Source organism: Pollicipes pollicipes, unplaced genomic scaffold (genome assembly GCF_011947565.3).
Source record: "Pollicipes pollicipes isolate AB1234 unplaced genomic scaffold, Ppol_2.1 Scaffold_7261;HRSCAF=8764_pilon_pilon_pilon, whole genome shotgun sequence".
In the NCBI taxonomy this organism is placed as follows: domain Eukaryota; kingdom Metazoa; phylum Arthropoda; class Thecostraca; order Pollicipedomorpha; family Pollicipedidae; genus Pollicipes; species Pollicipes pollicipes.
In genome coordinates this window covers 11,592,392-11,619,385 of record NW_023597054.1, presented here as the reverse complement: position 1 = coordinate 11,619,385, position 26,994 = coordinate 11,592,392, and the positions used below count along the sequence as shown (strand labels likewise).

General features: G+C 53.1%; 2 protein-coding genes across 3 annotated transcripts; both read right to left on the bottom strand.

Annotated features, from left to right (window-relative positions):
* Positions 1–1,142: 1,142 nt before the first annotated feature.
* On the bottom strand, positions 1,143–6,470 carry LOC119112719 (uncharacterized). Of its 2 annotated transcripts, none has more exons than XM_037236997.1 (4): positions 6,391–6,470; positions 4,693–4,816; positions 4,106–4,306; positions 1,143–1,596 (listed from the first exon to the last, which is right to left on the bottom strand). In XM_037236997.1, the coding sequence occupies exons 2-4, from the start codon at positions 4,751–4,753 to the stop codon at positions 1,418–1,420; spliced, it is 441 nt and encodes a 146-aa protein (XP_037092892.1). In that variant the 5' UTR covers positions 4,754–4,816; positions 6,391–6,470; the 3' UTR covers positions 1,143–1,417. The 2 variants fall into 2 exon arrangements, with proteins under 2 accessions (XP_037092892.1, XP_037092891.1); XM_037236996.1 differs by having other exon boundaries at positions 6,397–6,402.
* A 9,068-nt stretch (positions 6,471–15,538) lies between these two features.
* LOC119113018 (uncharacterized) lies at positions 15,539–26,631 on the bottom strand. Its single transcript, XM_037237333.1, has 7 exons — positions 26,226–26,631; positions 20,760–21,097; positions 18,245–18,427; positions 17,402–17,563; positions 16,835–16,987; positions 15,693–15,702; positions 15,539–15,562 (listed from the first exon to the last, which is right to left on the bottom strand). Exons 2-7 carry the CDS (start codon positions 21,095–21,097, stop codon positions 15,539–15,541), a joined length of 870 nt encoding a protein of 289 aa, XP_037093228.1. The 5' UTR covers positions 26,226–26,631.
* Positions 26,632–26,994: the final 363 nt, after the last annotated feature.

Sequence of the window (26,994 nt, the reverse complement as noted above, 5' to 3'; positions counted from 1 at the left end):
CCCCCTGACAGACATGTAACGAATGGGCAAGCCAAAAGCGGCTGAGACACCTGACTTGAAAAAAAAACAGAATGGAACTGTATAATCTGACTATGCCAAGCTCATGTCCTTCTCGCTTGTCAAACCCGCAAATTCCTGTCACATTCCTTGTCACATGTCACCCTTCTTGTTGATATCGAAACGAGACGTGGTCAGATCCAGCGACTGTATGACAAGTCAGACAGATGAGATGTAGGTCAGAAACCAAATACATGCGTAACAGGAATGGTGACGCTAGTGTGGGTCGGCCAAGTGATAATCGGTTCGCCATCCATTGTCTGCAAATCTACACAGTCCCCAAGCACATGTTGAGCAATGGTAAGCTTATTTTCACTGTGGGTCATGGTACTTGATTCTATACTGATGAATTCCGGTAATTACATTTTTGTATGAATGTACCTTTTTATCAACTAGTTGCTTCGAGAATGGCTATTAGAAAAACGCCAGCTGATAAGAGTTCATCCCGTGGAGTTTGTGGCCTTGGTTTGGCTCGGTGTTTGTGATCTTGGTTTGGCTCGGTGTTTGTGGTCTTGGTTTGGCTCGGTGTTTGTGGTCTTGGTTTGGCTCGATGTTATCGAATTTATACTATCTTAGTTAAAACGCATGCAAGCAAATTGATGGCGGAACAGACCAAATTAAGCGGAGTCAGATACCGCCGTTATTTTATGTGCATCGTCATTGCGACTTAACAGCGCACTCAGCTACTAAGGCTATATAGTCAAACTCGCATACCTGTGGTCTCCATGTTCCATTCTGCAAAGTGTGGCAGATGTTTGTAAGATCTCATTGTAGCAGGGTTGTATCAAACAACTGAAAGTTTGAGGTTTTTTTTTAAAAAATGGTGAATGTACCTTGTTTTCATTCATTGGTATCAACTTGAAATAAACACCAGGGGCGCAGTTTTCTATTGTTGGGTCACCTTAGCCCTCCCAGTACTAAGACAAAAAAGTGGAAATAAGTTTGACCAGTTTCCCTCTGCTCAGCGTTTCAAATAATTTTCGAAAGTTGGGGCCCTAAGTAACACCTTGCTGAACCCTAAAAATCAAGCCCGACAGCGGTCTCAGATGCAGCAGAACATAAATACGACTTTTTCGAAACTCATTATATTTAATGGTCAGGCTCTCACTACAGTTGCCGCGCCCATAAAACAACATTTTTAAAATCCGAGCTTTAAAACCGGAGGACTGCAGCACAAGCTCAACACACCACGCACCACACAATGCACAGCGCACTTTCACAGGCCGCAGATCTCTTCTCTGACGGGCCGCTAAAAGACGATACGCAGATGTCTGATCGCGGGCAGCTCCCAGTCCCCGCGAACATCAACCACGCGATGTCCAGACTCCGGTGATGGTGCATTAAAGCCCCGGAGGCGCCTCTAATCGCAGACCAGGTCCACGGGGCAAGGAGGCCTGAAGCAGGCGACGGCCTCCTCCCTGCACTTCTGTCCGTGCGGGCAGATCTTGTTTGCGCAGGTCGGCTCGACAACACGGCGGCAGAACGGAACCGGCAGCAGCTCGCAGAACTCGTCCGGGGCGATGCAGATTCCGCAGGGATCTGAGAGGCCGGAGCACAAGTTTGAGTCCCGGAGTAGCCGTGGCAGCAAACCGAGGTAGCCCTAGCTATCCTGAGGTACATCTAATTCAGTGTTTTCAGAACGGACCACTCGAAGCGCTAAACTAAACCACTAAAGCGCTAAACTAAACTAAAAAATTAAAGCAACACCTAACCAACCGGACCGAATAAACTGGAGCGACACTTAACCAACCGGACCGAATAAACTTGAGTAGCACTTAACCAACCGGACCGAATAAACTGGAGTAGCACTTAACCAGCCGGACCGAATAAACTGGAGTAACACTTAACCAACCGGACCGAATAAATTGACTCACGTCCTTTGAAGGAGACTTTGGGTACCAGACTATACGTATGCCTTTCGTTGCCAAATAACGAACCGAAAGACGTTCCCCCGGAATTTGCCCCAGAAATTAATCCAGATTCCTGAGAAGTCTTGAGTCCATGGGTTTTCGCACTTCTCAAAAACAATAGCGTCTATGATAATGTTGACAAAATCCACTTCTAGGCCTCCTAGCACCTTGAGAGCGATATCCTGGAGTCCAGCAAGTGTACTTCGAGAACGTCTCGTGGCCACCCTGGAAGTTGTATGCAGTTCTTTTATAGATTCTGCAATCGTAGAGAGCGGATTTCGCCACCGATGGCGGCGGCATCTGCACTCGCTGCGGGTACAACCCTTGTGACGTTCTAAAAGCACAATGTACGCCGCTCCGACGTCAGTGACGGCCATAGAGTGTGTGAAAGAGGGAGGGGAGAGCTTACGGGTTTCATAACCATAAAGCCCAACGTGGATGGGCAGTGGATGGGAGACGAGCAGAGCAACATCTGAGGATTGAAAAACATGTCACTACAGATCGCGACTGAAATGAACTAAATGCTTCTATTTCGGCATGCTCACTATCTGTGCTAGATGCACAAAGAAAGTAGCTCACGCATTTTAACTGTACATTCTGCTGCAAGGCTATAGAAACAAGGGTTTGAAGCCAACAGTAAATCTATAGACACGATTTACTACTAAAACGGTATGGATTGTAGATGCAGCCGTGAGAAATGATTAAAGCAGTGGTCCAGTTGCATTTTCACAATAGCTCTTTGCGATCGATTCCACTGGCATATCACTCAGTGCCAATGAAATCTATTGAAAATAGTAATTGCAAAAAGGCAAATGAAAATACAACGGAAGCGTTGCTTAGAGCGACGATTGGCGACGCTGCCATTGGCGACTAAATGATGGGACAGAATAGCCAAGGTGACACCTTGCGTGGACTACAGATCACGAGGGCATGGCGTACAGGTTTGGTCATGGACATGACTCGGCCCGTCGAGCCGTGTGAATGAGCGAGGGCCTTGCGATGTCGCAGCTCATTATTTATCACGTTTCTGAACAGATTACATGTATGCACATGCAACAATGTAGCGAGGTCTCACGATGCCGTAATGGCAAAGGTTTGAAACGTAAACGGGGAAGCGTATACACGAAATACGCAACGGCGTTTAGATGACGAGGCAGGTATCCATGTGTACAGCTTCCTCACAGCAACCGACCACCGAAGGCGAGCGGCGTAGGCTCGCACGGCACAGAGACTTAACGAAGCCGACGTCTCTGCCAATGACAAACAAATGGCGGCGACCAGGGTCGCTGATGACGACGCAGAGAGGTCACAGCGACAGGCTGCCAATGCCCAGCAAATGGCGGCGGCCAGGGTCGCTGGTGTGTCTTACCGAACCATACAGCGTCAGCCGGGACCATTTCCAAGTACCCCGTACAGAGATCTAAGAAAGACATTACATGCAGGCACTGCGGGGCGCCGAGTAGAACCGCCAAAACGCCCATGAGCGTAGCATCCAGTGCCCATATCATTCCAAATGCGTCCAAATACGTGCCCATTGGCAGAGTTCATAGCACCAAAGGTTGAACGTCTAAGATCATGACATCCAATAGTCGTGACATCCAGCAATTACAACGTTCAGTTGATTGCTTTCCATTAGCACTGTTCTACGGCCTTCGGACGTCATGAACGCTTGATGTTGAACTTTGGATGTCGTGATTTTGATTTTGTGAGCTTGGGTATTGTGATTCTCTCTTGTCTAGGAGTATTGGACGATTTCTTGGATTTTTAGATTTTGGATGATAAACAGGCACAACGACGCTGTTCTCATCGAGCAACAAAGCAAGTGGGTATTTATTCGTCCCATCAACTGCTCTTGAGCAAAGTACTGCCTTACGCAACCAGAAAACAAAATATGTCAAACGGGTCGAGAGCGGTGACGCTCAATTCGGAAACAAGTTAACATAATCAGTGCGCGGAAAGTCGTGCAGTTCACACCTAGCCCCCGTTAGCGGTCAAAAGCCACTCGTCCTCTGTGACAGTCAGCGCGAGACATACGAGACGATAAATTTGCCTTACGTTTGGAGCATCGTGACACCCAAACTTATCACATTAGGCCAAACGTTTGTGTGCTAGCGTGCACTGTGAGCGGATTTACTCACTCGACCTGACGCAGTAGGGTCGCGGGTTACAGGGCAGGGAGTCGCATAGCGCCTGCTGTAGAACACACTCGAATCCGGACGGGCAGCTGGTGGCAGCGCAGGTGGGCGGTGGCACGCGCGCACAGACGTACACGTCGCCGTGCTGCTGGCACTTCAGCGGCCACGGACACGGCTGGTTACCGCACGCCTCTGTGTAACTGCCTGCAAAACACCACACTGAAGGCAGCGCCCCGCGGATGCATGGCTCTGTCGTTCCTGCAGACTTCATGGAAATCTACACACAAGGCAGCTGAAATGAGGCTTTGGAGCTTGGTCTAGAACAAGATAGGCAGGTGTAGCGTGTGACTTGTTCCCCCCCCCCCCCCCCCGTCCGTCCGTCAGCTAGGTAGCTGCACCGGCGTACGGGGGTGCAAATAAGCAGCGCTGCGAAATTGTGGCGATACGAAATGATGACACCTCTATCCACAGCGAAATGCACGATCAAAATGACGCAAGGTGCAGGTCAGTTGCGTGTGTTGCTGTGTTAGAATGTAGGCAAATAATAATAAAAGCAAATCCGGGAAGGCAGACACTCTGAGCGATCACACCTTGGTTCGAGGAGCTCGCGACATCGATCAGAACGACGGCAAAAATTATTTGCGTCAACATGGCTGGACTATTGTCTTTTCGTTTCGGAGCTTGTCCGTTTTGTCGCACCGGCCGACCGGAAATCTGATGGGTCGACAGCGGAAGGTCAATGCATGCACGGAAAACAGAGGCCAGATCGCGGTTGGTCAATCAGTCGTTCAAGGCTGCTATCTGACAAACAGGCGCCCCCCTCTGCACTAGCGCTTGGGGATTTAGCTCAAGATTACACGTGGTGCGGAATTGGGCCGGCTATTGGTTTACGATTTGTTAAGAATGGATGGCGCAGAACTGCGACGATTTATCAGGCTAATGCTCGCCATAATACTATTTCGCGATGATATTGTCAGCTGTTATCCCATATTGAAGTGCACCTGGCTGTGGTTTAAAATATTAAATCTTCCCAGCCTTACGGCTGCTGTTCTGGGAACGTAATTTCTGCAACTTAGCTCCAATCCCGAAAAACTCCAAGAGAAAACCTAAAGGTGAGTTGTGCCTGTCGGCATAACCAATACAGTGATCTAAAGACACGCCGAACCCATAGCACCGTCCCTGATGTGTAAAGCAGTAAGCATGGCAAGCGTGCAAGGTCTGATGAGCAGCACGGAGACATGCTCATCGTTGTTACCAGGGGGGCAGCAGGCAAGCGCATGCGTACCCTGGGCACAGCACAGGGGTGTACGTATTAGATGCGCGGAGAGAGGCGCGAGAGCAAATTTTAAAAAAATAAAGAAAATTAGTTCATTGAGATGTATCGAAGCATCGCAAATGCACGACTCAAATGCACCAATGTACGCAGATGCACGACTCGGACGCGCCGATGTACGCAGATGTACGTCTTACTCAGAAACAGCACAGAGAGCTTATTCCCGGTATGAGATATGCGTCCTAGGCCGCACTCATTTGAAACAAGGAAACGGCATGTGAAACGCACAGACTTAGCGGGCTGAACGGGAACCCGATCGTATCCAAGGAACTTAGCGGGCTGAACGGGAACCCGATCGTATCCAAGGAACTTAGCGGGCTGAACGGGAACCCGATCGTATCCAAGGAACTTAGCGGGCTGAACGGGAACCCGATCGTATCCAAGGAACTTAGCGGGCTGAACGGGAACCCGATCGTATCCAAGGAACTTAGCGGGCTGAACGGGAACCCGATCGTATCCAAGGAACTTAGCGGGCTGAACGGGAACCCGATCGTATCCAAGGAACTTAGCGGGCTGAACGGGAACCCGATCGTATCCAAGGAACAGTGCAGATGCGCAACATGTGCATTACGCATATTTAGATAGCAGCGTTGAATCAGACTCAGTTTCAGCGAACAGCATAGGAAACTCAGCTGTGGAGCAGAAGCTTGCAAAACATCAGCATCATAGGCACAAACGCGCAAAACACCTTCAAACACCATTAAACACTATCATCGCCATCATCACCATACACCATCCAACGCAAAAACACCACCACACAAACACCATCACACAAACACGACACAAACATAATCGCACAAACATCATTGCTTAAATATCACCACAAAAATATCACCACACACATATCATCACACGACAAACATCATCACACAACATACGCCATCACACAGACGCACCATCACACAAACACACCACCACACAATAAGTCATGAAGACCAATACAGATGTCGCTCACCCTCACGCGTGAGCTGTTGGACCGTGACTGGGTGCAGTCAGACGGCACTCCTGGCCTCGGTTGCCCCGCCCGCCGCACCTGTCCCGGGTCAGGTGGTGTCGGTCCGGCCCTCTGGGCATGCCCGAGGTCCGGCCGCGCCGCGGACTCTCGCCTCATGCCGCCGCCGTGCGCTGCCGGTCCGCGCGTGCTGAACCCAACTGCCGAAGGAGGTCACCGGAGCTGCCGCCGGGCTGGTCTGCGTTCATGCCATCTTCACCTTGATAACGCGGGTTCGTATGCTTCAGCTGATTACCAGGGGAGCAGCAGTGAAACGCACGTGTAACTGCAAGTGTACAAACGCGCGTACTTTACACGCACGTATATACTGAACGGATAACTTGTTTGCTAGCTCGGGAAATTAATAAGTGAAGTTAAGTGGGACTCCTGCTGTGCGGTAGTGAGTTGTGACGTGTGTACCCATGGCGTAAAGTCGCTAAAAAGTTAGGCTTACAACGTCACCGATGGCCGCGTTTCTGAGGGTGATGGCGATGAACATCGACAGCAACATGCTATTCCGCACCCGCTATCTCTTCATTCTTCATCATCGCCGATTCCTGACATCCTTAGGCATCTTACCTTTGTGGAAGGTGGCTGCGGAGATTCATCAACTCCCCACACGACGCCGCTTTGTCTCGGAATTACAGACAGCGTTAAACGGATGCGGCATGACCGGCACGTTGCAGCACTGACTGCCAGTGACGCCCGCCATCCGCGGAGCACCTCGGGCGGAGGACAGCTGCGCCAGTGACGCCCGCCAGCCGCGGAGCACCCCGGGCGGGGGACAGCTGCGCCAGTGACGCCCGCCGGCCGCGGAGCACCCGGGGCGGAGGACAGCTGCGCCAGTGACGCCCGCCAGCCGCGGAGCACTCCGGGCGGAGGACAGCTGCGCCAGTGACGCCCGTCGGCCGCGGAGCACCCCGGGCGGGGGACAGTTGTGTCAGTGACGCCCGCCAGCCGCGGAGCACCCCGGGTGGAGGACAGGTGCGGGTTAGGAAGCTACTATGGTGACGTGGTTATTCACAGCGGAAACGGTCGCAGCGTGGTGTTTTGTTTGCGCAGTGTCCGGTACAATTTGCATCTGAGCTGGTTGCAATGATTTGGGATAGTGCACCAGCTCCATCAGTCAGGCACACCGATCACAGATGCCTGACCTGCTTGCGTAGGCTGTGCGTGACGTCTCCATGCGTGCAGGCTGAGCTTGAAGTTTGGAGCTGATGGGTTTGAAGCCTGCTCGGTCGTTATTCGGCCGGCCCAACCAGACAGCATCACTAGTTGGGGTTTGCTTTCCACCATGTGTCACGAGATTATTGCTACGGCAAGAACTCCTACCGACAGGAATACTACGACATCAGTTATATGCGACTTTACTTCTTCTCTCTCTCTCATAGAGTTTGCCTATACGCGACATTACTTCCACTGCAACAACCTATGCACGACGACAAGAACTTTTGCTCGTTATTACCTACAGTGTTTACATATAATCGCGAAGTAGGTACCGCACGACAAAATCTGTACTTCAAAAATAGGTGCGCATCATTGCATGCACTGCGAAAACTTAACAGTCTCTACTTACTTGTGCAACATTACTTCTACTACAAAAACTTGCCTTCGACATGAGTGCCACACAGCAAAATATATGTTACGAAAACATATACCAACCATTGGCTTATGCTGCAAAGCATTGACCACAAGCCTTTGCTTAAGCACTAATGTCGTGTTTATGTCTTTGCAGTGGAAATAACGTCGTGTATAAACGCTGACTATAAGTTTTTTACAGAAGAGGAAATGACGGTTATAAATTTTTAAGTATGAGTGCTGTCGCGGGGCACTAATGTCGCGTGATAAGTCTTCGCAGTAGAAGTAAAGTCATGTATAAGCAATGATTGCATGTTTGCTGTAAAAGTAATGACGAGTATACGTTTTGAAGCATAAGTTTTGTCGTTTAGCAGTAGTGTCGCGTGTAAGTTTTTGCAGTAGAAGTAGTGTCGTTTATAAAACTTGCAGACATCACGAACTGTGGCCATTATGAGCGTTATGAGCGTTCCCGTTTGTCATAGGGGCCGATTTGTTTGTCAGTGAGCCGGGGGAGGGGACACTCGCAAACGATCGACTGTACGCAACTCCGATGCGATCAACCTGCCGACGCGTTGATATCACAGCTTGTTTAATGCGAGCTGGCTAGTGGCCAAACAGGGGTCCGTCAAGGACTCTCGCCGGGCTGGATGGCCTCGCTTAAAGACTGATGTGGCGACAATGACGACACACTTAGATAGGCTTCAGGATGTTTAAGATATTTATGTTTTGATAACAGTAGGGGCTGCAACTTTTTGACCTTGGACTTAACAAAGCACTTCAGCGTACAAATGTATTGGCCAGTAACGTTCATTTTCTCACGTTGGCAGTGGCGGAAAGAAGTAAATGCTCACGCTCAAGCGGTTTTCAAGCTTGGATTCTCAATCCAACTAGCAACGCTCGCAGCTGGCCATTTTGGTTGTTTTCTCTTAATCGCCCGACCGGATATATTGTGACGCTTAACAGCCAGAGTCGTCTGCATGACGGGGAAAATGAAACGGTGTTAAAAGGTGGGACACAAGAAGCACGTCGCTCAAGCTGCGCTCCATAGACTGTTTTTTTTTTAGGGGATTTTGCGACAACTCTCTGGCATTGAAACCTTGTAGGACCTTTGGTAGCCTAATAATACCCGGAGTACGGAGCTGTACCTAGAGTGCAGAGCTTTAGCCAGAATACAGAGCTTTCAATGCGTTAAGAGCAGGCACATAATGGCAACAAAACAAAAACAAAAACAAAACGGAAGGCTTACGAAGGCCTTCTTTCAGCGAGTCCGTTGGACTGAGAACGATATGGTACAATCCGAATGTGCTTGATGCCGAGCTTGATCTTGAATTCTTCGAATCATTTGGACGCCATCTTACGATCTCTTTGACAGTCCACTGATTGTCGCTTCTGGGGTGATGTTCTTCATTGTGACAGGTTCTGGCCATTTGGAAGGGCTGTCCACCATTACTAGATAGTGGCAGTCTCTGAAAGGTTCCGCAAAATCGAGGTGGACGCGCTCCCGTGGGATTTGTGTGTGTTGCCAGGGGTGTAAAAACACTGCCGGTCTCTCTTTCTGTCCGGCCTGGCACCCGGGGCAGTCCCTCAGCACATTTTGTATGTTTTCAGCAAGAGCCTGGAAGCGACTTTCTTCGACTGCCGTCCGCTGCCATTTTTGCCCCTTTTTCAGCAATCGATGTAGCGAAGCTACCACTTTGGACATGTGGGCCATAAAGCTGGCCTAGAAGGTTACTGTTCCCAGGAAGTTTCTCAGCTCGCTGGTGTTCTGAGATTTTGGTACATTTAACACGTGGTCCACTTTTTTCTTCACTGGTTTGACGCCTTCACCGCTCCGCTCTACTTCCAGATACTGAACTGGCGTCATCATGAGCTCACACTTCTTCAAGACGAACTTCCATTTATTTAATATCTTTAGGGTTTCATTCAGCCACTCAAGAGTTTCGGCATCCGTTGAGCCTGCCACCAAGATGTCATCTAAGAAGCAGGTCGCACCAGGGAGGCCTTCCAGCACATTCTCCATCGTGCCCTGGAATATGCCAGGCGACGCTGAGATACCATATGATAAGTGTTTTATTTTTAGAAGTCCTTTCGGGGTGTTCAATACAGTCAGCTGCTGACTGTTCCCGTCCAGCCTCATCAGTAGATACGCGGTGCTGAGATCCAGTTAGCAAACTTTCTTCATGCCGGTCAATTTGTCAAAATGTTTTCCTAGCATGGCGTGGGATGCTGCGGAACTTTCAGCTGAGAGTTAACCGTGAATTTACAGTCACCACACAGTCTCACCCCTCAGCCGGGCTTCGGCACTATCACCAGGGGTGTGCCCAGGTGTGCCCCAGTCGGTGCGGTCCTTTCAGCGAGCCCTGAGTCCTCCCACTTTTTCAGTTCTCTGCCGACTTCGTCTTGCAGCTCATATGGCGCGGGTCTCGCTCCCCTGAGCACTGGCTCTGCCATTTCTTTCAACCTGAGGCCGGCCTTGATGTCCGCCAGTCGTCCCAGTTTGTTATCAAAAAGTTCCTTGTGCTCGTTCAGGACGTGTTCCAGCGACAACTTAGCGGGTCCCTTTTCAGTCACTTAATTGACGCAACCTCCATTGGGCACCAGACCAAGTAGCTCTGCCGTTATTCCACTGAGGAGCGAGATTTACCCGTGAGTTGCTATGAGCCCTGGACTTCTCGATCGTTGGCTGCAGCTGTTACAAAGGATTGACTGTCCAGCTTCAGCGGAATACTCGATCCATACGGCAGCAGTCGTCGGTTCGTCTTTACCGCTTTGATGCTGGCCAGTTTTACGAAGTCCTTTCTGGCTATGACGTCCGCTGATCCTCCAGTATCGACCAGTACCTTCATAATCTGGCCATTTAGTTTTAATGTCGTCAGCAAGTCCCTCTTGGCAGTGCCACCGCCGGACGTGAACGCCAAATCACTGGGTGCGATTTCTTCTCTTATTACATTCACTCGCTTGATTAGACCGGGCTCGGTGACTTTCGCTCATGTTTGCAGAGTTGCGCACTTTATATCGGTCATTTTCCTTTTTTTAACGTAAAGTCCATGACTGACATAGCAACCTTCTTCTTCGAAACTGCTAGTGTGGGACCAATAAACTCACTTTGCCGCAGTCTACTTTTTGTCATAGGGCGCCGCATTGTGATTGAATCATAACATGTAGACTAGGCATTCCACGCGCTTTATGGCACTTATCGTTCATGGTGATGCACTGTTTTGTACCTGTCCGATGTGCGCACTTGGTAAACCCCTCTCCCTGAAACCAAAACCGTTTGGAAATACCTCCCGTCGTTCAGAATGGTCTCAGGAACTCATGGATTCTTGATCGCGTTGTTAGCCGCAGTGGTACCGCACTAGCCGCCGCACGTACTTGAACGTACACAACCCCCCTGAAGACGTAATCTAAATAAATCGTGCTTTTGAAACGGCAGTGTGCCACATGGCTCACGTATACTGGGCTGGTAAAGTTTTTAATTATTTAAGGCAAAAGTAAAATAGCAATACTGACGGTATAATCAAACAACATAGATGCCTCCATTGCATAATCCATGCCCGGTGCAGTCAGACCTTTTTTGAAACGCCTAATGTTCTAACCTTTCATAAACTGCCCCAAAAATGTACACATCGATCGGTAAAATAGTGTGGCAATGTTAGCTACGGGAAACGCCTGCACACGCGACATCTCACGTAGTACCTGTGAGTTTTACATGAAACACTGGCATTATAAGAACGCCTACTTATTCCCTGTCGCGCTGGGCTACACCAAACGCCTATGACATATCCGTATTGCACTTTATGAATCAATGCCGCGGTGAACTGTGAGCAGGCAGGCAGGAGAATCAAGGCCATATAAAAAGACAAAACGGAGCATTTGGTGTCAGAATAGCTCAGATCTTGCCCCCAAAGGTCTCCTTTCGCTGTACATGTGCATGCTGCCACTTACCACATGAAGCAGTGTTTGTCCACCGCGCTCTGAGTGTGATGGCTGGCGAACCAGGTAAATCGAAATCGCTTTCAAGATAGTGCAAGAATTAGATAGACGCAAATTGGATCTGAACCTGTAAGGGAGTAGTTGATAGTGCTGTCCCCTTCCCCCTTGAAGAGTGGGGCTCATTGCCCCCTTTCTCCCCTCCCTGTTTCTACGCCCATGGAAATCCGGGCTGCCTCTATGCCCGGCCAATGCGTTGTACAGTGGTTCAGTGCGGTGCAGTGAATGCATTTTGTGAGTGGCATTAATGCGTCTTGCAAGCGAGGCTTCGTCATGGAAAGACCGGTTGCCTGTCGAATGGCACCATCGGCACCATTTACGGACATGTCCGAATACGCAGCAGTTGGGCTCCTTGTGTCAGGAAGGCTCACGGAGGGCTACCTGTGACTGTCGTGCACGGTTCGCCAGTCGGGCTCCTTGCGTCAGGAGGGCTCACGGAGGCCTACCTGTGACTGTCGTGCACGGTCCGCCAGTCGGGCTTCTTGTGTCAGGAGGGCTCACGGAGCCCTACCTGTGACTGTCGTGCACGGTCCGCCAGTCGGGCTCCTTGTGTCAGGAGGGCTCACGGAGGGCTACCTGTGACTGTCGCGCACGGTCCGCCAGTCGGGCTCCTTGTGTCAGGAGGGCTCACGGAGGCCTACCTACGACTATCGTGCACGGCCCGCTCAAACAATTGTGCTGTTTCCAGAGCAATGAACACATGCTCGTGATGTCGCTTTGGTATCATTGGTTCCGCGCTATGGTAACATCGATCCGACGCGATAGATACTGCGGCCTCCTTACGATCATGAAATGCACAGAGAAAAAAGCTCTCGGAGGAAACACATATATTTTGTCCCACGCATGAAGCATGCATGCTACATAGTCACACAAACAATACGATACTCTTTATGTTACTGCTTAGGCAACAAGTACAGTTACAAACATAATCAGCGTTTAATGAAATAATTAGGGGGTGTAACTATGCCTCCGGTAGGCTCGAGTAAATGGAGCATTAGCACTAAATGTGGTATCACTATCGCTGCATCATGGCTCTTTCTGTACTTAGAGCATTCCAGTTCTAACATGAAACATCCGTATTCTTTGTTTTGTGAGGGCTAGGCACTTTATTTCCAGCATCAGCAATAATAATTTGAAGGTCATATTGGCAACACACGTGATTCTCCATTTGCACGTTAGGTCGGGGTTAGACAGCAGTTTCAGGTACGATGAGCACGCCTCTTTTGAGTAGCACGTGCTCCAGTGCCAAGTAAACATTGGACCACCATGCTTGCTGAGATGACGTCAGGAGTGGCAGATACACGATACTCTCACAAATATATGGAGATACTTTGCCGTGTGTTCTTCAGCATGAATAATCCCATACACAGTGTAAGTGCGCGAGCCTATCATTTTCCGAGTACAAGAACCGCACAAAGTCATGTGCGAACATACGCCCAAACTGCCAACGTTTATGCTACGTCAGCGACCACCACGCCGCATTTTACACTACGTCACACGAAGTTTTACGTCTCACGGCAGCGCCCCAGCGCGGCGTGAGATCCATAGTTCGGCGACGGTGATCACAGTTTATAGCTCGTAGGTCCCAGCGCAAGCGACCCAGACGATAGGCCATTATCACTTACGCGTAGCATACTGTATGCCAAGAGAACTCTTAGGAAAGTTGACTTTGCCTTTTCCAGCTTGCATGTTTCAGATCAGTATGACACATTTCAATTTCAGGTTTAATGTCATATGTAGCAGGTCACACCAATTTAGTTTTACGTCGCAGGTCACAGTCGCATGTCACAAACTATATCATCGGGGCATTAGTCCTGGGTCGCGGGTCAAATGTTCCGGACTTCACCCGCTATTTTGCGGTCATGTGCCATAGATCCCACATAACGGAATGAGGGACCCGGTCTGCACCTGCCTTTTGGATCGCTGTCAGACGGACAGACTCACCCAGGCCATACTGGACAGGTCCTCCTAATCTGAGGTGCCAGTTCCAGGACCGGCTCGTGGCCAGCTCGAATCAGATCATGTGTTCTAGCTAAAAATCCTCACGTGAGTCTCACGTCCCAGGTCGCATGTCCCCGGTCCAGGGTCCCGGTCGCAGGTCACACGTCCCAGGTCACCTATGCTTGGTCCAGGGTCCCGGTCGCAGGTCACACGTCCCAGGTCACCTATGCTTGGTCCAGGGTCCAGGTCGCAGGTCACACGTCCCAGGTCACCTATGCTTGGTCCAGGGTCCAGGTCGCAGGTCACACGTCCCAAGTCAGAGGAACACCGGATTGACGTGCGGCTCGGCCAGCCGACCGGGCCGCGGCAAGCTGGTGATCTGGTGGCGCAGCCGGACGCCGCGCGTCCTCTGGCGTACCCCTTCTAGGTTGCCGTCCATCGATGGCCAGGTCTGGACGGCGGGCCGGGGCGGCCGGCGCGCCGCCGCCGTCGCCGTCGCTGCCGCCGCCGCCGGCGCCGGCTCCAGATGCTGTAGGCTGGTGGCGCGCTGCAGGCTGAGCCGGGCCGGCTTGCGCGGTGGCCGCGGCTTCTGCAGCGTGGCCGCTCCGCCCAGCCTCTCGCCAAACAGCTGCAGCCGCTGCAGCAACGAGCGCGGCCTCGGCCGGGCGAGCCACTCCGAGGCTACCGGGCTGGCCGCGCGCGCCGCGCCGCCGGAGCGGGCCGCACCGGCGCCGCTCCGTGCCGCACCGCGGCCGTTCACCGGTATGGTGGCCTTGTGCGGGCCCCGCACGAACACTGGCGAGTCCTCGCGAACCTCGGCGCGCGCGTGGAGGGCTCCCTCGTGGGTCCGGCAGGGCGCAGGGGTGTCTTCTTCGGCCGCTTTCACGGTGACCAGTGTGGACTCCTGGGCGCAGCTCAGGCTCTCGTCGGTCACTCCTCGGATCTTGTCGAGAACTCCTTGCATTTGTTGCACCTAAAAAACACGTCACGGTTTGACGACGAGCTGACTATCTTAAACAAACAGACGCAGCTCTCTTAAACGGCTGATGCATATCAGGCACACACAGTCGATAACATTAATGACCATCACTTGACAGGCTTAACTCGTTCCAAAAAATATCATCAGTCATTTACAGATAACAAACCAGATCTCACAAACCTATGGGGTAGACATTACTCGATAGCCTCCCGTATCTATACATGAGTTACTTATGACATAGTTTGCCTAGCATCCACATCATGCTCTGCCGTCCAAAGGCGAAAGTCATTATATAACATAGCACTGAGGCCTTTTTGCCTTTATGACTTGAGTGCTGGCTTTTATATCATTAAGCTTTCTGCACATCAGGTGTCGCTCTGTTTATCAGGCCAGAAATACTGGGCGTCAGCACCGATTTCTAACGCAGAATTTTTTTTTGTGCACCGCTGCAAGTTTCACATATCGCGCTGTCCGCCCTCACTCGCTGCTCCAGCTGCTGAACGCGGCGCGCCTGCTGCTCGTTCTCGCGCGCGTACGCCTCGGCCTGGCGCCGGTCGCGCTCTTGTTGGCTGTGCAGCGTCTTGTTCTCCCGCGTCTTCTGCTCGAGCCGGCCAGCCAGCAGCGCTAGCTCCTGTCGTAAGGCGGCGGCTGCGCCGCGCCGGCCAGCCAGGCTGGGCGGCCGGCAGCGCACGGCCAGCAGCTGCACTGGGCTGCCGGCCTCGGCCAGCAGCTGCAGCAGTGCCGGTCGGCTGCCGCCCAGCACTTGCTGACCGTTCACCTCCAGCAGCCTGCGACGGGGAAGGGGGGGGGGGGGGGGCTCGTCACGGAAGGCGGGCATCACGCGGCACAGCGCCAGGCGTCGGCCCTCCGGAGCTGGGCAGGGCGGTGTTTATGGGGCATCCGATAAAAAGCCTCAGTGATTGGACACGGAGTGAGTAAGGGCCGGAAACGACGACTGACTGTTGTCTAGTGCCCGTTGCCTGTGTATCTACCGAAAGAACGATGGTGCCGGATGGGGAGGTGGGATGGGGTTGTTGACTGTTGAGCGGCTCACAATGCCGTCAGCTTGTGACGTGCGACAGTCCGGTGTTCGTTAACGGACGTTCCGGTTGGCCTGCGATGGTCTGTGCAGACAGGGTAAACACTGGGCACACAGTACGGCGGGAGAGGAGAAAAGAAAGAGGGGAGAGAGAAAGGGAGGGAGAGAGAGGGAGGGAGAGAGAGAGAGAGAGTGTGCGTCAGAAAGGCAGAGAAAGAAAAATGAAACATGAGAGAGGAGAGGGCAAGACAGACAAAAGGACGGTGAGAAAGAGGGAAGATCGAGAGAGGTAGAGAGAGAGAGGTAAGGAGAGAGAGTGAGAGAAAGGGCGTGCGAATATAGAAGAGCAGATAACGCTAAGGTTATCTCGGGCCAGCGTCATTCAATTCCGATATCCCATTGAAAATATGTGGTCAAGCCATGGCAGTCACGTTCTGGAGGTGTCGTACACCACGACGCCGATTCGATAGCAACACCAGTGTGTAACATGCATTCACTTTGCACCAACACGGCATGGTTGGTACGCTCCACTTGCTACGATTCGATGCGGTGCCTGATGTATTCATTCCAAGGCTGTATACATGGCCAGTAGATGCCGTCCGGCAGCAACAGCGGTCATGCCCCCGAACGGGTTACATTGTAACAGACGTCTGCTCGTGCTTCCCCCAGTCCCTGCTCATTCATGGTATGCAGTGTGTAAGACTGTGCCGACTCATAAAACACTCGATGCCACTTCTTAGTCAGCCCTGCAGCCGGAGCTCGCCCGCTCATGTCCCACCGGTTCGCACTACTCGACCCCGGCCTGCGTTGAACACGACCCGCCCACATCCCTGTCCGCTCGCGGCCCGCCGGTGCGCGCCCGTCAGTTTGAGCTGACCCACCTGTCGCCGCTCCTCAGGCCGCAGTGGTCGTGTGCCCACTCCACCTGCACGCCCGTCTCCGGCCCGAGCTGGGTCAGCGTGAAGCAGGGCGCGCCGGGGTCGTACGGCACCGCCAGCGGGTGCAGCGACACCTCGCCGTGGCTCGGCAGGCAGCTGGCGGACAGCGCAGCGGCGTCATGAGCGCGACAGCCGCGCCCACGGGCTCTGTTGTGGCGTTCCGCTCGTGTGAGTGCGATTCGGAGATCGCCGATGACCTCGCTATACTGTCAAGCAAAATAAAATACACCGGAACGTTTCTAGAAAGCCCGAGCAGTCGGCTTGTGTTACTGAACGAGTGCGTTATGAAGAAACGATACCATTCGGCCGTCAAGCTCGGCATGGTGCAAGCACGCGAAGTTACGTGTTAGTGCTGGTGCCAGGACAATCATATTCCTCACTCAAATCAAACAACCGTGCGACGTCTAAAGAAATGGATAGAGTTCATCCATCCTCAGAATAAAGCGGCGCTTATATTGGAGAGAAAGGCGCACTGCGGGGCGCCGCTACGTAACCGGGCTGACGACACACCTGGAGAGCGAAATGGGGCGCGCTGAAGCGGCGCTGTCTTCGGCCCCCTCCAGTCGCGACTTGAGCCGCATGTGCTCCCCCTGCAGGTTCAGAATGTTGAGCTCCTCGGTCTCCAGGTGGTACTCCAGCTCCGCCCGGCGGATACAGTCGTCAATGTTCCGTCTGAAAGTTGCAGGAGCCTTGGGAATTGCAAGAAAAACTGAACAGTAGTTCGTCGGTTGCAGTAAATGCTGGTGCAGAAATGCAATGGGCGCAGTGAAAGACAGCCGCAGCCGGTGTTTTTGCCCGTTGACGCAGTGTCATGTAGTAATTTATGAGCGTCCAACGCACGTTTGGTTGCCAAAGACAGTATTTGGCATATTTGGTGGTTTGTTTTATCATGCTTAACCAAACTTGGCGTGCACGACGACCGGTGACGTCATCAATTATGAATCGTATTCCGAAAGCTTGCCTGACGCGAGTTAATTTGAACGCCGCGTGGGTGACGTGTCCGAGTGGTCCCACTGAGCTCCGATAGTGACGGTTCGATACTTGCTGCCAGCTGCGCTGTGGTTTCCCTCACTGCAATCGGGGTGGAACAAGGCGACTCGAATGGCCGTGGTAATGGGATCTATAACGAAATCAGCTAAGCTTTTTGTGCTTCGCGAATCGTCGTAATACACTGGTGATTCATGCGTTCCTTTTCTGCGGTGTAACGGAGTAACAAATACTCAGCCAGATATCACGTAAAGTGTCGGCGAGTTGGCACGAGGCGCGTGCTGTAAGTGCTCGTGATGTCATGTATCCCGTTTTAAGCGTGGGACAGCGCTGCTGGACTGCTGCTGGACCTCCGCGGCCACTCACTCGGTCGTGTCGATCTGCTCCAGCGTGATGCGGGCGTTCTTGACGTGGGCCCGCCTCCTGTCGATCTGCTGCTGCAGGTGCACCGATCGCTCCAGCAGCAGAGCGCGCTCTCGCTCTCTAGCCGCGCGCTCCGCCTCCCGGCTGGAGCGAGACTGGCACACCGCCAGCAGCTGGCTCTGCAAGCTGCCAACACCGGGTCAGGTCCACAACGGTCGGCCAGATGGACTGGAAGCACCGGGCGAGCCCAACAGCTGGCTGTGTAAGCCCCCCCCCCCCCCCCCACACACACACACACCGGAGTATACCAACAACTGACTCTGTGAACCACTGTGAGCTGTTGACTCTGAGTTGACTCTGTGATCTGCAGGCAACGAGTCACACCAACCACTGACTATAATCCCTGGATGCCGACAATTGACTCTGCAAGCGGCAGGCACCAGGTTACATATTGCCAAACTCCGATAGAGCACGAGATGATGACTGGGGGCCTCATCATGAATCATGTGGCTCCCAGCCGGGCCCACTGTGTTAGCTCGCCTAGGCAGTCCTCATTCTGTTCGAACCTGTCCACTCGCCCTGGTGCTGACCAAATGACGTGGCCTACATTTTCCCCCGTTACTTCGATAGCTTCTTAATTCGTCGCTGTGTGTGTTGTACATTCCAATTGACAAAGGTGTCGACAAGATTGATGTGTGCTGATGACGTAGCCTATGACAAGAGCACCGGTACTGCTCACCAGAATGACGCTGACCCCCAGCTGGCTCTCTGTTCGTGACCTGTTGCATTGCAAATCGTCAGTCGTATCAGTCGTATTAGGACCACTGGGCCAGGAAAAGGGTTTCCCGGACTCTAAGGGCGGAACTGGACCATAAATCCTCGTGAAAGCTTCTCCGCTTTCTTTCCATGTTGGCAGCACCACACGGATGGGTCGTTTACCATGTGCGGCGACGGACGTTTGGGTGATGCCCAAAGCACCTCTCGAAACACTGGCATCGTAAAGGCCAGGTGTAATCCGAAAGCACCGAAACATGTAACACTGGAACGCACAATGTCGCGGCGATAGCGCCTTCGTTATATTTCCTGTTTTCCTCTCCCATCCCGCTACCGCACGCTGTCAGTGCGTCGATCACGCATGCCGTCTTGACGACATCGGTTGAAGGCTAACTCCTGTCGTGCGACAAAAACTTAATCGCGTTTGTTTTATATTGCCTTATAAGCCGTTCTACTTCCATATTTGATGCATGATTCATGCAAACCAAGGAAGTAAAGTACGTATAACTGTGTCACGTTTTAACGGTCCATCGGAAGCGTTTCGCTTGGTCAGTGAAAATCATGGTGCGACTGAGCAACCCAACTTTTACATGCACTTAGCTAACGGAACAGTACAGAGCCGTGCCAGTTATCGGAGGCAGGAAGTATGCTGGGTATTCGGCTGTGACGGGAGAGGGCGCCAGGCCGACAGCCGTTCGTCGGCTCGCCGCCAACTACCAGCTTGGTAGTTGACTTCACCAAGACCATCCAAGCGCGGCGCGAGCATTGCATGACCCCCGCCAATTCCACAGGTCAATGCAAACCCAAGTCCGGAAAGCGGCGCTTTCTCTCCACGACGATTCCGGCGCGCGCTCCTCGTCCCGGAAGTTTCAGGCCTGGCCATGTGACCCCGCCGGCCGTGCTCGTGACGGGACCGTGATCACGTGACGTCGTGACGCGCGGGGTCGGCGGGCCGGTGACCCGTCCCTGGGAGCGGGGCGACGGCTGCCGCTGCGGCCGCTGTGCGACGCTCGTCTGCAGTGCGGGCAGTTATCGCGGTCATTACGCGGCCTGATAGGGCGCGGGGCACCCGCCGCACCTGCCGCCGCCGCCGCCACAATGGGCCATAACGTGGCGGCCTAATGTCAAGCCTGTCACCGGGCCTTGAGCGTAAGGCTAAGGCCACGGAAGATTGGATGATATGTAACACCATCGCCATTCTTTACTATCGGTGAATGCCATTCGTATTGATGGCATGCTGTTTTACTCAGGTTATGTGATGACTCGATAACAAGCTTACTAGTTTATCAGTTACCTGGGACATGTGTGTGCTCTCGTTCGCTGCCCATTGACACATCGCCCCACAAAACCCGAACAATAACACCGTCGTAGTGACCATTAATACATTTTGGATTACCCTTGCCTTGTTTTGTCGTGCACCGAGCTACGGGCGCTGCTACTGATAGTGACGACTGTTAGCTAACGGTAGACTGTCGCTGATCGACCGAGTGCTACCGGCCAGCCGGCTGTTCCGTCTCGACAGACGGCCAGCTGTCACCGATCGGCGCCAGTCCGCCGCCTCTCAGCGGCAGCCGTCGGGCCGAGCTCGCCGCGCCGCCGCCGGGCGCCGTCAAACCAGCCGGCGGGGCCGCGCCTCTCCGGTTCAGCGGGTCAGCAGGCGCTGGCCGGGCCGGCCCAACGGTCAACAGCGCCGAACGAGCGCCGAATACCGTACGGTCACTGATGCACGACGCGATTGTCCCACCTGGATATGAGCAGATCCTTCTGCTTCAGCGCGGCCTGGAGGGCCTCCATCTCGATGGCGAGATGGGAAGAGGCCGTCGCACAGTTCTTTGTCTCCGGAGCGAGATCGCAGGAGATGGTTGCGAGACCACCTGTCTCTCTAACGAGATCACAGGCGTCCCGGTTTGGATTGTTCGCGCTCGGGCGCGGGTCGGAGGTGGCTTTTCTAAAGTTGGCGTTTTCCGGAACTAGGCCACAGTTCTCCTTCGCGGCGCTGTTTGTATCCATGATGAGATCCAAAACGTTCGTTGCTTTCATGTGGCGGCTTTCCGTTACCTTCAGTTTTCCTACGGCTGCCATCTGAAAGGGATATAAATTAAGAAGTGTTTGAAATACACATGAGCAGCATACCAATGGGTATTAACTGGAACTGAAAACGGAGTTTGGAAAAATATATGTCACAACGTGAGTCATCATCAGTGTCGGTGAGATCCATGGGGATTAATGTTGGTAAATCCTGTGAGGAGATAAGAAAGGACGCAATTTTGCTCTGCTCCTTTCCGCGCAAAGACGACACAATGAAGCGAATGCACATCTTTACTGGAGGCGGGCGAGTGTGTCACTCCCTCTGCCGTCCTCTCCGCTTGCCTCGTCCCTAGTGGCTATACACACTTTGCTCTGTAAATGCAACCTATTTGAGTTATATGCGCGTTGTGGCACGACAGTGGAGCGATTGCTGTTTGAGACACGAGGGAGTACGCGAGCGTTCAAATGACGCGAGATCGCGTGAGCGCTCAAATCCGAGCCGTTCGGATCTGGCAGCGCTCTGCGCTCTGGCAGCACGCTGCTCCAGTCCTTACTAGCTTTATTTTACCAGCTACTGAAGGCAGAGCGAGCCGTGCCCGCCCAGCCACGGGTGGCGGCGCGATCGGCCGGCCGATATCGTTAGGGCGGCCGCTCGCCCGGACCCGGTGCCGGGGCTCGTCGGACGGTTCCAGCCGGCCCAGCGGAGGCCGCCGGCTGCCGACCAGCCCGCCCCACCCTCATTAGCCGGCCTGCCTGAGAGCGGCGGTGGCGTGCGCCGGCGCGCGGACACGATCACTGATTGGCCGGCTAATCCTCCGGGGTCAGACGGGAGAAAGAACGCCGCCCGACCCGCCAGCTTCCGGCCGCTGGCGCCGCGCGCGGCCCGTGGAATGTGGACGGGACAGGCGCGGCGGCGGCCGGCCGTCCGGGTCAGACTCCCACGCCGGCCGGTTCGGTGCCGTATGTCCGGCCGGGCGCTGAGCAGCGCAGGCGACTGCCGGCACCCCTGCCAGGCAGTCGCCTCTGTTGACCGCGCTGCTGCAGACGTCACGTCTCCGGCTGCAGCCGGTGGGCGAGGACGCGGCTGAAACCGGTCACCGGTGGCCGCGCCGTGACGTGGGCTGTCCCGAATTTGGGCAGGGGCCCGGCGAGGGAGGAAACATCGGCGTCACCAGTCATGCAGGGGCGGGCACGACCGCTCGGCTGGCGGCCAGCTCGAGAGTTCCAGGTCAGCGGCCGCGCGGCATTGCCTCGCCCCTGATGTCCCCGATCCAATGCAAACAGGGCGCAGGTTCGCTGGCGGTCTTTCAGTCATGGCTGTCATTGGTGTCGGTGCAGAAACGCTAGCCTCCCGCAGGCTGCACGTTTTATCGGTGAACTGAATCATTCGCAAGTAGTTTCTGTGTAAATGGAAGGACCGCCAAGTCTAGAGATCCAGCCCACAGACTGTGTGAGGGTTGTGTGAATTATAACTGAGGTAATATAGAACACAATTATGGAACTCTGGAAACGGCAAAAATGGTTTGTTTCTTTGCGTTCGCTCTGCAGTGTAATGGATCGAAATGTGTCCAAGTCATCCAGCGCGACGGCTTGATGGTTTGGCATACACTCGCTTTAAACGTAATAAGGGCATTGCGACATAGTTGTCTGTGACCACTCTGCCAACTGACTCCCTCAATGGGTTAGATAGGCAGCAATTCGTCTGAAGTCGGTCACGTCATGCGGTTAGTTGGCCCTCCATTGGTGGTAATGGGCATAATGGCCACGGGTAGAGGAGCACAGATGATATCATCTCAATTTATACGCCTTTCGTAGGAAGTGGACCAACTGGATAAACGACTATCCACATCCCGCTGTAAAGCAAGACCAAGACACGCATCAAAATTCGGCGTGTTTTGGTGAGCATGTTTGCAGCCGATCAGATATGCATTCTGCATTCATATCCACTCATGTACATGGTGCTAGAACTCTCGGCTGGTTGATCTGGATGTGGCTGTAGAATCGCGGATTGGTCAATTGATCCTGATTCAACCTGAAATGGCTGACACCGGTGAGGTCAAAACCTGGAACCTTTGCTTCCGAATCGGTTTTAGAGCTTAACGAAAACAAACACACACACAATTTACGAAGATTGCGCTGTTATGGTATGCACTCGAGTGTCAATGACTTTCATCAGGAAGTGCCTGAATCTTCGAAGTGGTGTTATGGATTTTGAAATCGTCTCCCGAAGCTCACGATTTCGTTGATTGCGTGTGTGTGTGTGTGTGTGTGTGTGTGTGTGTGTGTGTGTGTGTGTGTGTGTGTGTGTGTGTGTGTGTGTGTGTGTGTGTGTGTGTGTGTGTGTGTGTGTGTGTGTGTGTGTGTGTGTGTGTGTGTGTGTGTGTGTGTGTGTGTGTGTGTGTGTGTGTGTGTGTGTGTGTGTGTGTGTGTGTGTGTGTGTGTGTGTGTGTGTGTGTGTGTGTGTGTGTGTGTGTGTGTGTGTGTGTGTGTGTGTGTGTGTGTGTGTGTGTGTGTGTGTGTGTGTGTGTGTGTGTGTGTGTGTGTGTGTGTGTGTGTGTGTGTGTGTGTGTGTGTGTGTGTGTGTGTGTGTGTGTGTGTGTGTAGGTGAGGGGTTCGCATAGAACGCCAAGAGAGCGAGCTTTGCGCGTCAAAACTTGCTGTTTGCTATGGGGATTCTTTACAGCAAAAACACTTTCTTAAACTTCTTAATATGGTGAAGGAAGAAATTTCTTTAGACAGGGCAAAGATGTGAATACATGCTGAGCTTTAACGTCGACTAACTATTTGAAAAGCTGTGAATTAACACCACATTTTCAACGAACGCGCAATTGTACATACAGACAGAAGACTAGATAATGCGATCTAGGTGTTAGGCGTAGATATACGATGGTCGCTGTGAAAACGTGGATTTGGACAAATTTGAGGGCAGGGCAGCCGTGGCTGGTGCCAAGATGCCTCTTGTTCTTTGCTATTAAGCATAAAAGAGATGCCTCGAGATGAAGCAGAGGGGCGTTTAATGCATTGAGTCTTCTACACCCAGTCCAATCCAGTCCCATATTTTTGAAGCTAATTTGTCCGCTTTCCATGTTTTCACAAGCGGAAAGCCCCATCCGAACCGACCCAATCCAGTTAAGCAAAAAGGACTTTTACCACCGAGACTGCAGGCCGGGTTAGTCCGTCTTCAACAAAAGGGAAATTTTCAGCTTTGGTGGCCCGACCCAGCCGTCACACACCCCGAAAACTAATGACTTTGCAACCGGCATCTGAAGGATCATATGGTTTTGAGCAACAATAGATCCACCTGTTCAGAACTTGCGCTCGATACATTGCTGGGTTTTGATGTGTAAGAGATTAATGACTTGTTTTTGTTGCAAAATTGCAATGCCGCCAACTCATCTTTACCATACGATCCACTTGAAAAACGTCAAGCGTAGAATTGCTAACAAAACTTAGAACACGAGTCGGAATCGTATTTAGATCTAGATGACCCGGGGACGCAGGAACGCGAAACTAACAGATACTAACGGAGGAGAACGCAGACAACCGGGGAGAGGCAGCAGGTTTGAGCAGGTGTGCAAACGGTCATGTGTTCCAGTGTATAAACCATAGACCTCCTCGTTTGGGACATTTTTAAGGAATGACATTGGATCTCAGCAACAGAAACAGAAGAAGACGTCCAGCAAACTGCCAGGAGAAGGCACAAGCACTGGCTACATCTCACTGATGAATCGCAAAACTGCGACTCGAGGTGCGCCAGCCATCGACCGAAAATGGCCTGTCATATCTATTCCAAAGCCGACCTCGAATACCAGACAATGTGTTCTATACCGAGACAGCTTGGGCCACGGCAGCTACGAAACAATATATCCCTTTTTGGGACCAACTGCCATCCAGGATAATGATTCGGTCCTTCCCTGGTGTACGTTTATGAGCAGCGGCCCACTTCAGTTTACAGGTATTTTAGTTTAGTTTACACTCTATTTCGTCTTGGGGACCACCTGTGCTTGCGCGTGTGGGTGACGTCTACCGATTGGTTAGAGGACCCAATCAGTAGACGGTAGCCAACTTCCTTACTTCGGCTTGGGGTGATCCTCTACTAAGATACTGAGGCGTTCCTGCAGGTACCAAAGCTAGGCGCGTGCTCATCATGGACCCTGACTAGTCTCCTCTGCCTGGGTTTGGCGTCTCGCCTTCGAAGCTTGCGAGTTGGAGCATAGCTTTGTCTAGGGTAAGGGCGTGCCACGCTACGTGGGGTTAGTCCTTCTACCTGGGTATAGGGTGTCCCTATCTCCGGTTTGAGTGTTGTCCATTCGCCTGGATCTCGGGGTGCTGTTCTTCTTCTACCTGGGTTTAGGGTGTCCCTATCTCCGGTTTGAGTGGTGTCCATTCGCCTGGATCTCGGGGTGCTTTTCTTCTTCGGTCTTGTGAGGCCCAGCGTTTGGTTTCTTGTGATGCGGACACTAATCGGGCCAAAAAAACATCACAATCCCACGTGCTTAGGGTTTCTGTGGCCTCTCGGTTGCCCACTGCGTAAAGATAGGATATTATAATAATACACTGATTACGGTTGACCAGATCGGGAATAAATCCCACCTCAAACCAACTATCAAAGTTGTTATGAATACATCACGAACTGTGGCGTAAGCAGTCTATGTTGGCCGGTGACATTGATCCATGCACCTCATGATTGATTAGCAGTGCATGAGTTGGTTGTAAGCGACTGGATCGATGGTTTTCCCATTTTTAGCCGTAGATGGTAGTAACATTTCGGTTCAAACGATGTATCAACGCCAAACTTGGCACACCATCACATATAACATTGCTTGCTCCTTATTCCGTTGCTCATGCAATTACAAATGTAGCGATCGGGATAATCTATTGCAGGTGCTGGTTTTACACGTGCCAGACATTAAACTGCGTCAAAACGTATCCCGTGTTTCGCCGACGTCAAGATAATAACTTCCCGATCGCCACTTCAGCTGCCACCACAACAGTCACCACACCTTGATGGGCGAGCGGTGCGCAGTGCAGCTCACACCGGTGGCGTGTGGGATATCGCCGCCAGATCTCGCCAACAGCATGTCACCAGTGTTCATGCGCACCGCGCCCCTGGCACGTGTGGGGGGGGGGGGGGGAGGTTCATGGTCTTTCCTGCAAGAGGCCCACCCAGGATCACACTGACCTGGGCTGTCGAAGACCTGCTCCGATTCGATGACACCGTGGTCGATGGTTCAGTTCCAGCTTCCGCTGTCCGACGGCCGCTGGGCACGGCTGGGCGCGAAGGCAAGCCAAGTTCGAACGTTCAGCCAGCATCCGACGGCTGTGGCCTGCTAGTTCGGCACAGGGCAAGGTCACAGTGGCAGTGTCAGGTCGCCTCTGACGCTATCATAGCTCAGTACTCCGGGAGATGAGGTCGCGGTTCGAACCGGTCGCAGCGGACAGACCACAGCCTGATCTCGAAGCGCTGCTGGACCGCGCTCCTCCTGCCGTACCAACGCAGCCAGGTCGGGTCGGGTCACCGTCGGGCTGCGCACCGGCGACACCAGGTCGCCAGGCAGCACTGCCTGCGTCGGGCTCGCCGCGGCGCTGGCTGCGACCGCGTGCCGTCCGCCCGTCCGACTGCCGGCCGCCGCCGCGAGAGGAGGTCAGCGCCCGGTCGGGTCGCTGGCGCCCTCTCCCGGAGCACGCCGGTCACGGCCGACACGGGCCACGCTGCGCCGCCGTCGCTGGGTCAGCCGAGCCGCCGCCTCCGCCAACGGTACTGCCGAGCGGGTCATGCGGAGCGCGGCCGGTCCGGTCCGGCCGGGTCGGGTCGGGTCGCTCTGCAGGGCCCACTCTGGCTAGGGCCGGCACGTGGACGCTGAGGGACCGGCAACGGCTGGCCGACAGAGGCTCCGCGTGCCGTGAGCGACGATGGCGGTCACGCTCTCGCGGCGGATGGCGTGCCGTGT